At 60.5% G+C, this 12,081-nt stretch overlaps 1 protein-coding gene across 1 annotated transcript in view; it reads left to right on the top strand.

The window, feature by feature from the left end:
- The first annotated feature begins 1,170 nt into the window (after positions 1-1,170).
- Positions 1,171-12,081, top strand: part of LOC134425122 (semaphorin-7A-like) — a 31,262-nt gene continuing 20,351 nt past the window's right edge. The window contains exon 1 of the mRNA XM_063169412.1: positions 1,171-1,352. Coding sequence (XP_063025482.1) covers positions 1,238-1,352 — 115 coding nt within the window. The 5' untranslated portion in view covers positions 1,171-1,237. The remainder of the gene's footprint in view (positions 1,353-12,081) is intronic.

The raw sequence follows: 12,081 nt of genomic DNA, 5'->3' as shown, positions 1-12,081 counted from the left end.
AAGAAAACTACTTTTTCAGGAAGAAAACTCCTTTTTTTCCTGCTGGAAACCAAGTGATAACGGGGTCTGGCAGCTCAGGGAGCAAACAGGGACCTGCAGCTGCCCCCAGGGCTGAGCTCAGAACGCTTCAGGGCTGGAAATCACCACGGCCAGAAGTGAGTGTGTGTCTTCTCCCTGTAATTACCCCTGTAATTACCCCGGCAGCTGCGTGGCCAAAGAAAGGTGAACCCACACACACAAAGAAGCGCCGGGAAATCCCTGTGGCTCCTTCAAATCCACCATTAGCCGGCTCATTAATTTATTTTTTGCTCCTTTCAGCGTGCCCCCCTTGCCCTGGCCCTGCTCGTCCCTCCAGGAGCGGAGCGGGGCCGGGGCCGAGCTTCAATCGCCGCTTTAAAGGGCGCAGCTGCGGCTCCTTCCCGGTGGGCTTCTCCCATTCCGGTCACGTCCCGGCTCGCTCTCCGTGCTCGGAATGCCCCGCTCCTCTCATTAACCAGAGCCACAAAGGCTCCCGGGCCTCCCCCGGGGGCACCTTTGCGACAAAAAGGTGACCGTGCCACCCGCGGGGTGTCCTTTGGGGGAGCCGCCAAGGTTCGGGATGCTCGGGCAGGGCTCGCCTTCCTGCCGGTGACATCCACTCGGGGATGTCGTTCCCCGCCACGTGTGCTCGGGAGAGGGGGTGTGACAGCGCGGTGACACTCGGGTGTCCCTAGGAGTGGCCCTTTGGTGCTGGCCCTGCTGCATCCCGCTCCTCCTGGATCCAGCTGTGCCGCTCCCCTGGATCCAGCTGTTCCCCTCATGCCACCGCACCCGGCTCAGAGTACACCCCCGTGTCACACCACCCGCTCTCTGCCCCTATTCTCGGCCCTGTTTCCGTTCCCCTCTCACTCGTCCCAACCTCGATTTTCCCTCCGCAGCCCCCGCGGGAAGTTCTCGGCAAACCCCGGCCCAGCTGCGACTTTTCCGCGGGGCACAAAGCCACCGACCCCCGCATCTTCCCCTCACCGCGGAGAAGGATGAAAACCCCCAAAAAAGACCCCAAACACCCTCGGTGGAAGCTGTGCCGGAGCTCAGGTGCGTTGAGCGAGCGGCTGAGGGTGTTACTCCATCTTCCCTGCGCAAGGCCCGCCCTTGCCTCACCATTGGCTGCGCCCTGCTCCTCGCAGCCTTTTGTACGCGGGGAGATGCAGCTGTCAGCCCTCCCGGCTGCCGATCCCCGCTCGCTCCCGGACTAGGAATGGGCAGCAGCAAGTCGCCTGTTGCCCTCCTGGTGGCCCTGTGGCTCTGCCAGCTGGGCGCGTGGGCAGCGGGGCGCCCCAAGGTGAACCCCAGGATCATCGCGGCTCCCCAAGGTGAGTCCCGGCTGCGCCCTCGGCGTGCGGCTGCTCCCCGGCCGGCTCCTTGCTACCTGCGGCTCGTCCTTTGAGCACTCGGGTTATTTCTATCTCTTTTGTGTCCTCGGGGAGGCTTTTGGCTCTCGTTAAATGCCTGTGGGCTGAGGCTGTTGGCTTTTCATTGGGTTTTTAGACCGTTCTTTCTTTTTTCTTTTTTATGTTTTAAAAGCATTTTCCTGTGAGCTGGGGATATTAAAGGCTGTCTAAAAGCGCTTTTTCCCCCCTATCTGCTGGGTATATTAAAGGCTGTCAAAAAGCTCTGACACATTTCCTAACTTGCAGCTCTCCAGAAAGCAGAAGTATATATTTACATAGCTAATGCACTTATTTATCTGCTTGAACTCGCCCTACTCGCTGCAGACGAGTTTGGGGAGTAAATATTTGCCGAGGACCGCTGCTCTCAGGGGAAAAAATTTACAAACGGCACGTAAGGACTTTGTAACCAGATCGGATCTGGGCGAACCCGAACAAAGAAATGTTTTCAAGGCTCCGAGCCTGGTGTGTCGGCGCTGGTTTCATCCCGAGTTTTGGGATGAATCCCCTCCGGGCTGGCTGGAACAAAGACCCCGTTGGCTTTGCCGGGCGGGCTCTGCAGCACAAGGGCTCCTCTGTTGCTCCCCATTCCCTGGCAACTTCCGAGAACGCCCATTTCCCCCGCTTCGTTCCGTGCCATCTGTTCTCCTCCGCTGGCATTTGCGTGCCCTTCCCCGGGCTGGCGGAGCGGGGAGGGGGGTGCTGGCCGTGTGCGCGGCTCGGGGGTGGCCTCTGCTGTCACCTTGTCGCACAAAGGGGAGCGGCACCGGCGCGCAGGGCAGGGGAGGCTGCTCCGCTATGGCGTCACCGGCGCTGGCTGCGGGTGAAGGGGACGGGAGCGGGGACATTCCCCCCGTTCCTACAGCGGTGTGGCTGGACATCGAGGGACAGGGAGGGCCGATCCCCACCTGCGTCCCTGCACAATGCTGTCACCCGTGTCTGGGCGGCACTGAAGGCTGCTAGCACCTGTCACCGAAACCAATCAGGACGTTTCACCTGCTCTCCTTTCCGTGCCTATCTGTGCCTGTAATTATTTCTGAGAACTCAGGAGGGCCCCGGGCTAGAGTGGGACTGCAGTCAGGGAGCGACAGGAGCGAGCCGTGTCCTATTTCGCATCTCCTTGGTGTCACCTCTACCCTCCCGAAGCAGGGCAGTGGGTGAGCGAGGAGGAGGAGGGTGAGGAAATGGGCCGGGGGCTGCTGTGACCACAAACCCCGGCTGAACTTCCCGGTGGCCCGGGCGCACTGAAAGCTCAGCATGTTCGGCGTTCCGGGCTCAGCACGTGGCTGCCGCAGCTGCAGCCCGCTCCGAGCCCGGCCCTCGCCAGCCGAGCGGGGGGGAATGGAGCCGCAGGGCTGATTCCCAGCTCGCAGCGCTGACTTTCAGCTCGCAGTGCTGCTTTTTAGCTCGCAGGACTGATTTCCAGCTCGGCCCCCCGTTCCTGGGGGTGTGGAGCGGCGTTCCGGGCCCGCTGCTGCCTTTGCGGTGGTGCAGGGCTGGCCCTGGGCTCCGCGGGAGCTGCCAGCTCTCCCCTAATTAAATTTGTTCCACGCCGCGGCCCCGCACAGGCAGCAGGTGATGCGGCCCGGCAAAGGCACCTCCACGTGTCCCAGCCCCGAGGAGGGCGAGGGTGCGGATTTGTGGGGCTGGGCAGAGCCGGGCTCTCTGCAGGAGCGATCCCTCCCTGCCTGCAGCGCAGGAAATCGGGCGAAGCTGCAGCTGCTCCTCCATCCCTCGGCCTCGCTCCCCTCACCAGCACCATGCACAGTGAGTCTGTGACACCAGAAGGCTCAATTCCACCGGTTTGGTGACATCTGGAGCTTCCGAGGGTCCACCAAACCCTGCCCTCCCTGCAGCTCCCGCTGCTTTGGAACTGCCAAAGCAGTTCCCAGTGAGAAATATCTGAGGAGATGTGGGACAAAATGTCCCCAGGCTGAGCTGGCACAACCCTGGGCTCACCCCTGCAGGCAAAGGAGCACCATGGGCCTGTCCTGCTGCTCGGGGCTCCTGCATTGACAATTCCCAGCACTTTGGAGCTCGGTGTTCTGCAGCTCCGTGGCCCCTGCAGCCCGCACAGGTGGCCGTGGGCAAGTGGTCACTGCCGGGCACTGCTGGCTCTGCAGGGCTCCCTCAAGTCACAGAGCAAAGGTCAGCTCCATGTCACTGCTCGAGTCGGTTCTGCTGGCAGGGTCTTTGCCTTGTTCCCTTTGGAGGCTGGCCCGGGAGTGTCCTGCGAAGAGCTCACGGAGTGTTCCCATCATCCCTTCCCTCCTCATCCTCCCCTGCCTCCCTGGATTTTCCTCTGCACTTTGCCAAAGGTGCAGCCGCATCCCACACGGAGCTTTCGCTGCTCGGCGTGTCGTGTCCCAGGACCGAGGGAGGGTGACAGCCCAGCCCAGCCCAGCCCGGCTGTCTCCTGACCGGAAAGTCACCGAGCATCGCAAAACGCTGAGCGTGGCACGGAGCCTGGGGCGGGCTCGGGCTGCTGCAGCCCGCAGCCTTTGCAGCCAGGCTGGGCCGGAGCTGCTGCCACGCTCAGCAATTCCTCCCTGCTCAGCCACACGTGCACAGAGAGCGCCGAGGAAAGCTCATCCCACCGCGGGGTGGGCTGGGCTCCGGCTGTTTAATTATTCCCGGCTCATTAACAGGTGAGCTGCCAGCCGCAGGCAGCAGAGATAAGCAGGTCCCCGAGGGAAAGGCAGGATTATACACTTGACCCTCGGCGGGGCGAGCTGGCTCCAGCCCGCCCCGGGCTGCAGCGGGCTCTTGGATTGGCATTTCTGGGAATCTGCCTGCCTGGAACAGCTCCTGGGCTTTGCTAGGCTTGGCTGCCTCCCTGGCTGCGAGAGCTGTGTCAGCAGGGCCGGTGGGGAGCGCTCCGTGCCCTGGCACGGCACGGCTGGGGCCCCCCAGAACCTTCTGGAAAGAGCTGCACAGGGGCTTGGGAGCAGGGATGGAGGGGCAGGACGCAGGGAATATCTCCCACTGCCAGAGGGCAGGGCTGGATGGCATTTTGGGAATTCTATTCCAGCCAGGAATTCCTTCCCAGAGGAGCTGTGGCTGCCCCTGCATCCCTGGCAGTGCCCAAAGCCGGGCTTGGAGCACCCTGTATGCTCCTGGCCATAGCAGGGCATGGGATGAGATGATCCTTGAGGTCCTCATCTCCTCCTGTTGCGGCAAACGAGGGATTTCTGGTGCCAGCAGCAGCTTTTCTCCTCGGTGACAGCAACTCTGGGGTTTTTTTTGTGGTCCCATAGTGTGAAACATCTTTGTAGGACACTTTCCCACCAAGCTCTCAGAGCATCACCATTTCCAGGAGAAAGCTGCTCGCTTTCCCAGCAGTGCTATTTTCTCCTTTTTCACAGGGTTGGGGGATGCTGGGAACTGAAAATGTTGGTTGGGGAAGGAAAAAAAAAAAAAAAAAAGGAAAAGAAAAAAGAAATATGTTTTGCTGTGCGCAGATTGGAAAAGAAGAAAAGCAAACCAAACAAATGGAGTGAATCACAGGCACCTCCTGTTGCAAGAGCACGACACAAAAACAACAGGCAGGGCACAACTGATGGAAGTTGTGGCTGGAAAAAGGAGCCAGATGCCAATTCCTGACCAAGCTCCCAGCTCTGCACCAGCCAATTTGGGGACGGAACTGCTGAAAAGCGGCCTGGGAAGGTGTTCTGTGGGTGATGCAGTCGGTGCCTTAAATGGGACAGACTAAATTTAGACCCGAGTGCTTGAGTGCAAACTAAATCTAAGCTTGAGCACGGAATAAATCTAAGCCCAAGGTGCTTTTTCGGGAAAATCTCGCATCCTAAAAAGGGCTGGGAGGTGAGCGAGGAGGGGAAATGGGTTCCAGCCAGCTCCGTGGCTATTCCAGGCTGCTCCAGAAATAGGCCTGGTTCCTCCTGCTGGGCACCCTTTTGCTGCCAGCCCCACCCTGTGTGTGGCAGTGCCAGGGGAGCAGGATGTGGAGGTGTGATTGAGGTGTGGGGTTAAGGTGAAATAGCCCTTAATGACAGCTCTGCCTCTGTCACCTGTCCCCTCCCCGCCTTGGGTCCCTGGGTCAGGCAGCGATGATTGCGATGATTCCCCGTCTGGTTATGCACTGGAAGCAAACATTCCCGTCCGGCAGGTGGGAGGGACGGGCACGGCGAGTTTCGGGAGTTGCCTTGAGGAATTCGAGGCCGGTCCCAGCCAGAGATCTGCCCTCGCACTGCCCCCGGCCGGGCTGTGCTGGGATCTCAGAGCTTTGGCAAGGCTGGTTTCACATTCCTGTCCCCGGGGCTTTCCGGGTCTGGGGAATGCGGAGCTGCAGCCGGGGCTGGACGTGAGGGGAATGGGAAATCCGTGAGGGGAATGGGAAATCCGTGTGTGGCTCAGCGGGCGCACAGAGGGTGCTGGGAGGGCACAAACCCGGAATGGCCCGGGGCTGGCACCCACCTGGAGTGAGGGCAGGTGTGGGAAGTGTCCAGCAGCAGGAGGGGGCTGGAAGGGCATGGTGGGACCATTCCTGATCCCACTGGGATCCTTCTCAATCCCTCTGGGAAGGGCACAGCAGGGCCATTCCTGACCCCACTGGGATCCTTCCTGACCCCAATGGGAAGGGCACAGCAGGGCCATTCCTGATCTCTTTGGGGTCCTTCCCAATCCCTCTGTGCAAGGCACAGTGGGGCCATTCCTGATCCCAATGGGAAGGGCACAATGGGGCCATTCCCAACCCCACTGTGATCCTTTCCAGTCCCACTGGGAAGGGCACAGCAGGACCATTCCTGACCCCACTGGGATCCTTTCCAATCCCACTGGGAAGGGCACAGCAGGACCATTCCTGACCCCACTGGGATCCTTCCCAATCCCACTGGGAAGGGCACAGCAGGACCATTCCTGGCCCCACTGTGATATTTCCCAGCCCCACTGGCGAGGGCATGGCAGGGGCATTCCCAATTCTGTTGGAATCCTCCCCAATCCCAATGGGAAGGGCACAGTGGGGCCACTCCCAATCCCATTGGGATCCTTCTTGATCCCACTGGGAAGGGCAACGCAGAGTCATTCCTGATCCCATTGGGATCCTTCCCAATTCCACTGGGAAGGGCACCATGGGGCCATTCCCAGTGCCTCTGGGAAGGGCGTGGCAAGGCCATTCCCAATCCCATTGGGATCCTTCCTGATCCCACTGGGAAGGGCATGGGGAGGTCATTCCCAATCCCACTGGGAAAGGTATGGCAGGATCATTCCCAATCCCATTGGGATCCTTCCCAGTGCTTATGGGAAGGGCATGGCAGGGCCCTTCAAAATCCCACTGGGATTCTTCCTGATCCCACTGGGAAGAATACGGTGGGGCCATTCCCAATCCCGCTGGGAAGGGCACAGCAGGGCCATCCCTGATCCCACTGGGTAGAGCCCCACCTGCATTCCACAGGGATAAAACCTCTGCATCTTCCCACTCAGAACCTCCCTGGGGACACCAAGGTGGCCGTGCCCTGTGCCCACCCTTGCCCTGGAAGGGTTTTCCAGCTGTGGGGAGCTGGGATAGGGCAGTGGATGGAGCAGGGTTGTTCTGCTGCTGGAGCTGCTCGGGGCAGCTCTTCCCCCTGGAAGGCCTTTCCTGGGAAATCAATGTTTGACTTTCCTGGGCTGGGAGGGGCTCCCCGGATCCGCCGAATCCATCCTTTGTTGCACTGACACAACATCCAGCAGTGCTTGTGCCATTGTTGGATAAAATTCCATCATCACAGCCTGGGACCAGCGCTGCAGAGCAGAGCTTTTGGGAAGTGGCAAAACCTGGCTCTAAATTTAGCCCCTGCAGCCGTGGGGAGCAGCCGGGAAGGCCGGACCTGGCGGATGGCACAAATCCACGGAATCAAAGGCTCCGGCCTCGCCTTGCAGCTCCAGTGCTGCATAATTATGGGGGGAGCGAGAGTGGGGCTGTGTTAGTATTCATGGAATTGCTGCCGAGCCCGCCAGCCAGGGGTTTGATGTTTAATAAGGAGAATTCCAGCGTTCCCTGGGAGCGTGGGGCGAGCAGAGCCCCGGCTTTGAATCCAGGGCTTGTTCCCCGCAGGATGCAGGTTAGGGGGTCTCTTTTGTTGCTGGCTGAGTGGGTGTTTGGGATCAATTCCAGCTCCAGCTTGGAGCAGGGATATAGGCAGCACGGCTCCTAGAAGAGCTTTTGGGATCCCAAATCCCAATCCCAAACCCGGCAGCTCAGTTCCCAAACCAAAAGGGATTTTTTTTCCCCCTAAGGCGCTCCCAGAAATAGCTGGGGAACGCTCGACGTGCCAGGATATTTCCTTTTGGAGAGTGCCTCTGAAAAAGCGCATTTGTGTGCTCCGGAGAGTGCTGTGCAGCGTGGCCCTGCCGGGCATCGGGATCGCCGGCTTTTGTGGGATGGATTATCCCTGCTAATGCAGGCTCCATTGTCTGCCCGGCTCGGGAAAAGCTGGGAAGGGCAGCGAGCTGCCCGAGGCACAATGAGCACCCCGGGAGCGCGGGGATAGAGGGGGGAAAGGGAAAGGGAAAAGCTGGGCAAGGCAGGGAGGTCCCCAGGGCACAGTGAGCACCCCGGGAGCACAGGGACGGGATGGGGAAAGGAACCAGGGAAAAGTTGGGCAGGGCAGGGAGCTCTCTGCGGGCACCCCAGAGTGCAGGGATAGAGGGGGAGAGGGGACAGGGAAAAGCTGGGCAGGGCAGGGAGCTCTCCGGGGCACCCCAGAGTGCAGGGATAGAGGGGGAGAGGGGCCAGGGAAAAGCTGGGCAGGGCAGGGAGCTCTCCGGGGCACCCCAGGAATGCAGGGACAGGGGGCAAAGGAGCCAGGGAAAAGTGGGATAGAGGAATTCCCAGCTGGGGTGGGAAAAACTGCTGGGTGAGGATGTTGGTCATCCCGCAAGGCCGTGCCCTTTGCACCGAGAGGAGCTCGGAAGGGCTGGGGAGGCAGAGATAAGGTGAGATGAGATAAGAACGAGAGAACTTGGTGATGAATCGCGGCTCATCTCTCATCTCCAAAGCGTCTCAGGGGGGATGAGAAACTCCGTTTGAGTCCCGTGGCCGTGCCTTGCGGGATCTTGGGGTGAGATAGAAGTGTGAGAAGGCTCAGGCTGCTTTCACACCTCTTTTTTTGGGGTTTCCTGCCAGCTCCTGGGCCCCTCAGTGGGTTTTAGGGCTGTGTGTTCCCCCTTGTCCCTCTCTCCTGCCTGAGTGAGCAGCTGGAGCTTCTTCCCCCAGCTGGAGAATGGGAAGAAAATCAGCCCACAGCCCCAGTCCCTGCTTTTGGGAACCGCAGCCTTTCCTGCAGGATGGAGGGAACGGCAAAATTCCCGTCAGGGCTTTTACCCAACCCGTGCTGATGGGAAAGCACTTTGGAAAACCTTTTAAAGCTCCTTCCTGGGATGCTGCTGCGGGAAGGCCCAGCCCAGGCATCGCTGTGAGCCTGGGCCCTGCCCTTCCCTGCCCCAGGGGCACGAGAGAGGCCGGGCTGCCTTTGGAACACCGGGAATTCCACCAGGACTCTCTGCTCCACGTTCCAGCCTCGGGGTGGGATGGACACACAGCCCTGGCAGGGAATGGCTCGCTTCAGCCAGACGCTGTCTGCTTTCTCCAGGAGTTTTTGGGGGTCCCTGCTCCTTTCAGGGCCAGGGGAGAGCAGGAAAGCAGGGACAGGTGGACTCGATCCTGTCAGCTCTGAGCTGGGCAGGAGAGGGGAGCGTGGAGGGAGTGAGAGTGGGGCCAGGGTGGGGTTTGGACCCTGAGGGAGCTCCTGGGGTTGGGACAGGAACGTGGAGGGAGTGAGAGCGGGGCCAGATTGGGGTTTGGACCCTGAAGGAACTCCTGGGGGATGGGACAGGAACGTGGAAGGAGCAAAAGTGGGACCAGGGTGGGATTTGGACACCAAGAGAGCTCCTGGGGTTGGGACAGGAACGTGGAAGGAGCAAAAGTGGGACCCGGGTGGGATTTGGACCCTGAGGGAGCCCCCAGAGGGAGGGACAGGAACGTGGAGGGAGTGAGAGCGGGGCCAGATTGGGGTTTGGACACCAAGAGAGCTCCTGGGAGTTGGGACAGGAATGTGGAAGGAGCGAGAGCCTGGCCAGGGTGGGGTTTGGACCCAGAGGGAGGTCCTGGGGTTTGGCACTGGAACGTGGAGGGAGAAAAAATGGGTTCAGGTTGAGATTTGGACCCTGAGGGAGCCCCCAGAGGGAGGGACAGGAACGTGGAGGGAGTGAGAGTGGGGCCAGGGTGGGGTTTGGACCCCAAGGGAGCTCCTGGGGGTTGGGACAGGAATGTGGAGGGAGCAAAAGTGGGACCAGGGTGGGATTTGGACCCTGAGGGAGCCCCCAGAGGGAGGGACAGGAATGTGGAGGGAGTGAGAGCCTGGCCAGGGTGGACTTTGGACCCCAAGAGAGCTCCTGGGGATTGGAACAGGAATGTGGAGGGAGAAAAAATGGGGCCAGGGTGGGATTTGGACCCTGAGGGAGCCCCTGGGGAGAGGGACAGGAATGTGGAGGGACTGAGAGCCTGGCCAGGGTGAGGTTTGGACCCCAAGGGAGCTCCTGGGGATTGTGATAGGAACATGGAGGGAACAAAAGTGGGGCCAGGGTTGGATTTGGACCCGGAGGGAGCTCCTGGGGGATGGGACAGAAACCTGGAGGTGTCACGGTCACTTCTGCTCTCCTGCTTCTGCTTCCCTTGAGAAATGACTCAGGTTGGGGCACGGGACAACCCGAAACACGGCAGGGCTGCCCTGGGGTGATCCCTCAGCCTGGGGTGATCGCTCACCTTTCCTTCCAGGCTCTCCTTCTCCAGAGGGGTGTCCCTGGGCACTCTGGGGCTACAGGACCCTGCTCCTGGGGTGCAGCCCTGGCAGAGGCTGGGGACAGGAGGGCACAGCAGAGGAAGTGGCCTCCACACATTTCTTGCCACTTACGTTTCTCCTTTCGCCTCCTTCTCGGAAACCCGTCCAGAGAATGAGAAATGTGTCACTTCACATGAGGTGTGGGATGGTGCTGGGACCTCACAGTCACAACTGTTCAAATTTTCTGTGGCAGGTCAGAGCAAACCTGCCCAAAACTCCTGAAATACCTCATTTACAGTCAGGCTGTTCCTATAAAAACCCCCATTGCTGCAGGCTCTGTCCCAAGTGCCTGCCAAGGCTGTCTGAGGCTCCATCCCATGGGAATGGGACATTCCTGTCCCACCAGGCTGCCTGAGGGCTCCATCCCATGGGAATGGGACATTCCTGTCCCACCAGGCTGCCTGAGGGCTCCATCCCATGGGAATGGGACATTCCTGTCCCACCAGGCTGCCTGAGGGCTCCATCCCATGGGAATGGGACCTTCCTGTCCCACCAGGCTGCCTGAGGCGTCCATCTCATGGGAACAGGACTCTCCTGTCCCCGCTGTGCCCCCCCTCTCAGTGTCACACTGTTCCCTCGTGTCACTCTGTTCCCTTTGAGCAAAGTCACGCTGGAAGGAGAACTTAGCACAGCAGCTCCTTGGAGACATATTTCCTCTTCCTGAAATGCCTCAATTTGGGAATTTATAGAATGTCTAAAAAAAAAAAAAAAAAAAGAAAAGAGAGAGAAAATGCAGCTTGGCTTCTTGCTGGAGCTCAGGGAGGAGGGAGGCGGCAGTGTGGTGAATCCAGCCCTGCTCTGGGGACAGAGGGGACCCTGGGGTGTCCCTGTGCCCCTGGGAAGGTGGGAAATGCAGGGATTGTGCTCCTGGCCCGGCCTGGCCTGAGGGAATGATGAAACTCCAGCCGCAGTGCGGAGTTTGGGAGCTGGGATGGAGTCCTGAGTGACTCAGGGAGAGGCCCTGAATCACAGTCCTGGGAAAAGGGGACCTGGGCTGCTGTCACACATCCTGCAGGAAGAGGGAGTGGGACACGGACAGGTGTCACCACATCCCGACTGGCAATGGGACAGGGATCTCGGTGTCACCACATCCAGACTGGCAATGGGACAGGAAGTGGTGTCGTGGTGTCACCACATCAGGAGTGGGACTGGGATCTTGGTATCACTGTATCCAGACTGGCACCGGTGTGACTGCATCCAAGGCTGGCACTGGGACAGGGATCGGTGTCACCTCATCGAGAGTGGGACAGGGATCTCGGTGTCACCTCATCGAGAGTGGCAATGGGACAGGGATCGCTGTCACCGCATCCAGGCAGCTCCCGGCGCTATCCCAGCAGCGGGATCCATGTGGAGCTCCGGGATTGCTCGCCCTTGACTCAGAGCCGGGATGAGAGCGTCCCAGGTGACATCCAGGGACACTCCCACATTCCCAGCCCTCCAGTCAGCGTTTCCTGCTGCCTCCCGCGCCGATCCCAGCCGGACGCGCTGACACCGAGGTGGGAACGTGTCACGGCGCTGGGGAGAGGAATCCGAGCCGGGGAACGCGCGGCGGCTGCGCGGGCAGCGGAGCAGGTGGCAGTGCCATCGGGGCCACCGCGAGTGACAGCGCTGCCACCCGTCACGGCGACACTTCCCGGGGCCGCCTGGGCGGCGGGGCTCGGCTGCCAGCGCTCGGCACCGCGCCCGTGCCAATCCCGGCTCCCCGTGCCAATCCCGGCTCCCCGTGCCAATCCTGGTTTGCCCCGTGCCAGTCCCGGTTTGCCGCGTGCTGGCGGCTCGGCCCCGTGTCCCCGGCCGGTGACAGCGACCGGAGAGCT

Source organism: Melospiza melodia, chromosome 15 (assembly GCF_035770615.1).
Source record: "Melospiza melodia melodia isolate bMelMel2 chromosome 15, bMelMel2.pri, whole genome shotgun sequence".
Lineage (NCBI taxonomy): Eukaryota > Metazoa > Chordata > Aves > Passeriformes > Passerellidae > Melospiza > Melospiza melodia.
Note: the sequence above shows the minus strand (reverse complement) of the source record. Positions and strands in the feature narration are given on the sequence as shown.